Below are 1,920 nucleotides of genomic sequence, written 5' to 3'. Positions count from 1 at the left end.
TGAGCAAACGGCAGAGTAACTGCGTTATCTACAACTGATGCGGAGTACATGGCATCTACTCATGCTTAAGCGCTTGTGTTCTGATGTTGGTTTTGATGTAGGGAAAATCACTATCTTATGTGATAGCCAAAGTGCAATTTGTTTGGCGAAGATTCCTACTTACCATGCCAAAACAAAACACATTGATGTGCAATATCACTTTGTACGTGACATGGTTGAAGATAGGAAGGTGAAGCTAGAAAAGGTTGGCACTGAGGAGAATGTTGTAGATGCCTTGTACGTATTGATTTAACCCGTATGGTAGTTGCCAATGCTGACATGTACGGTGATTCCGTGATTATGGTAGTTGCCAATGCTGATGTGTACGGTGATTCCGTGATTTTGGTAGTTGCCAATGCTCTGGTAGTTGCCAATGCTGATCCGTACGGTGATTCAAATGGCGTATGATGACCGCGGTGTAGCATCCATCGTATGGTGGTGTTCGTACATAGTTTGATGACCGCCAGATGGACCGACGAGTGACAAGGCTGTTAGCAACCATTTTTTGTGTAGTGATAGTTAAAGCACCAGGTTTCATAACGGATTGCAATGTGTATAAACTACTACAAGTTTCATTAGGAAATGAGTGTGTAAGTAATTCAGGTTGATTGTAATACAATCTGAGCCTGTGCAAAAAGTTCATTGTCAATTGTATGTAACTTCGTTTACTGTAATATAAGGGAGACGCTCGGCTTTTTGGTGTGCGGGTTTTTCCCGAAAGGGTTTCCCATGGTAAAAATCTCTGTGTATATGTGCATGTTTTTTATATGTTCTCTATTCTTCTGTTTAAGTCATCTCGAGATTATGCAATTTAGGAAGTAGATAGATATTGTTTCTTACATCCTCTATGAATTGACATTAGGAGAGCATTTCCGCACCGTGGCTTTCCTTACAAATTTGGTGAGGCTCCGAGGATTCTACGTGGACGGATCTTAAAGAATGCTTGTTTATGAGTGCATGCAAAATGGGTCCCTCAACTCTTTCTTGTCCCGCAAGTCCAAAGAAGAAGACAAGGTGTTAGACTGGGAACCAGATTTGGAATCGCTTTGGGCACTATAAGAGGTGCTAAATTATCTTCATGAAGAATGAAGAGATTGCATCATCCATTACAATATCAAGCTAGAAAACATTCTCCTGGATGCTGAATTCTCTCCAAAAGTGGCTGCTTTTGAGCTGGCAAAGCTTGTTGGCAGAGATTTCAGCAAAGTGCTGACAACAAACAGGGAAACAAGAGGGTATTTAGCTCCCGAGTGGCTTTATGGCTTGCCAATAACAATGAAGGCGGATGTATGCAATTTTGGCATGACCCTGCTCGAACTGATCTCAAGGCAACAAAATAGTGACTTGAGCATCCAGGACTCTCAGCACTACTTTCCGACTTGGGAAGCAACTCAAATTAACAAGGGAAACACAATCGATATTGTGGATGAAAGGATTGCAAACATGGCAGATATTGAAGAGGTGAGAAGAGCAGCTTTGGTGAGCTTTCTGTGCATTCAAATGGATGAGAATGAACGACCGAGCATGGCTCAAATTGTTCGGATATTGGAAGGCAAATCAGAAGGTGATGTGGAACAATATGAGAGGTCCCTCCAAGCCCTTGTCAATGATCATTGTGATTAGTAGAAATTTCTAGTAGTTTCTAAATATTAATGCTTTCAGGGAACAACTTATTATAAAAACAAAGTATAGTAATAAAAATAAATAAAAATCGTAACAAGTTAGTATTAATATTAGTTAGAATTCTTAACTTTCTTAACTCGTTAAACATTATGTTAAACTTATAAGAACTTAAATATTAGTATTTATTAGTTGTCATATTTGAAGGTTATATTATTGTATAAATTATTATTTTTTATTGTTTAATAATAAAGTTATATT

At 38.6% G+C, this 1,920-nt stretch overlaps 1 protein-coding gene across 1 annotated transcript; it reads left to right on the top strand.

Annotated features, from left to right (window-relative positions):
* The first annotated feature begins 297 nt into the window (after positions 1-297).
* Positions 298-1,662, top strand: LOC131044319 (G-type lectin S-receptor-like serine/threonine-protein kinase At2g19130). The gene is made up of 2 exons (XM_059222277.1): positions 298-441; positions 1,159-1,662. The coding sequence occupies exons 1-2, from the start codon at positions 298-300 to the stop codon at positions 1,660-1,662; spliced, it is 648 nt and encodes a 215-aa protein (XP_059078260.1).
* Positions 1,663-1,920: the final 258 nt, after the last annotated feature.

Source organism: Cryptomeria japonica, chromosome 6 (assembly GCF_030272615.1).
Source record: "Cryptomeria japonica chromosome 6, Sugi_1.0, whole genome shotgun sequence".
Taxonomy (NCBI): Eukaryota; Viridiplantae; Streptophyta; class Pinopsida; order Cupressales; family Cupressaceae; genus Cryptomeria; species Cryptomeria japonica.
The sequence above is the reverse complement of the archived record's forward strand: the minus strand, read 5'-3'. Positions and strand labels throughout refer to the sequence as shown.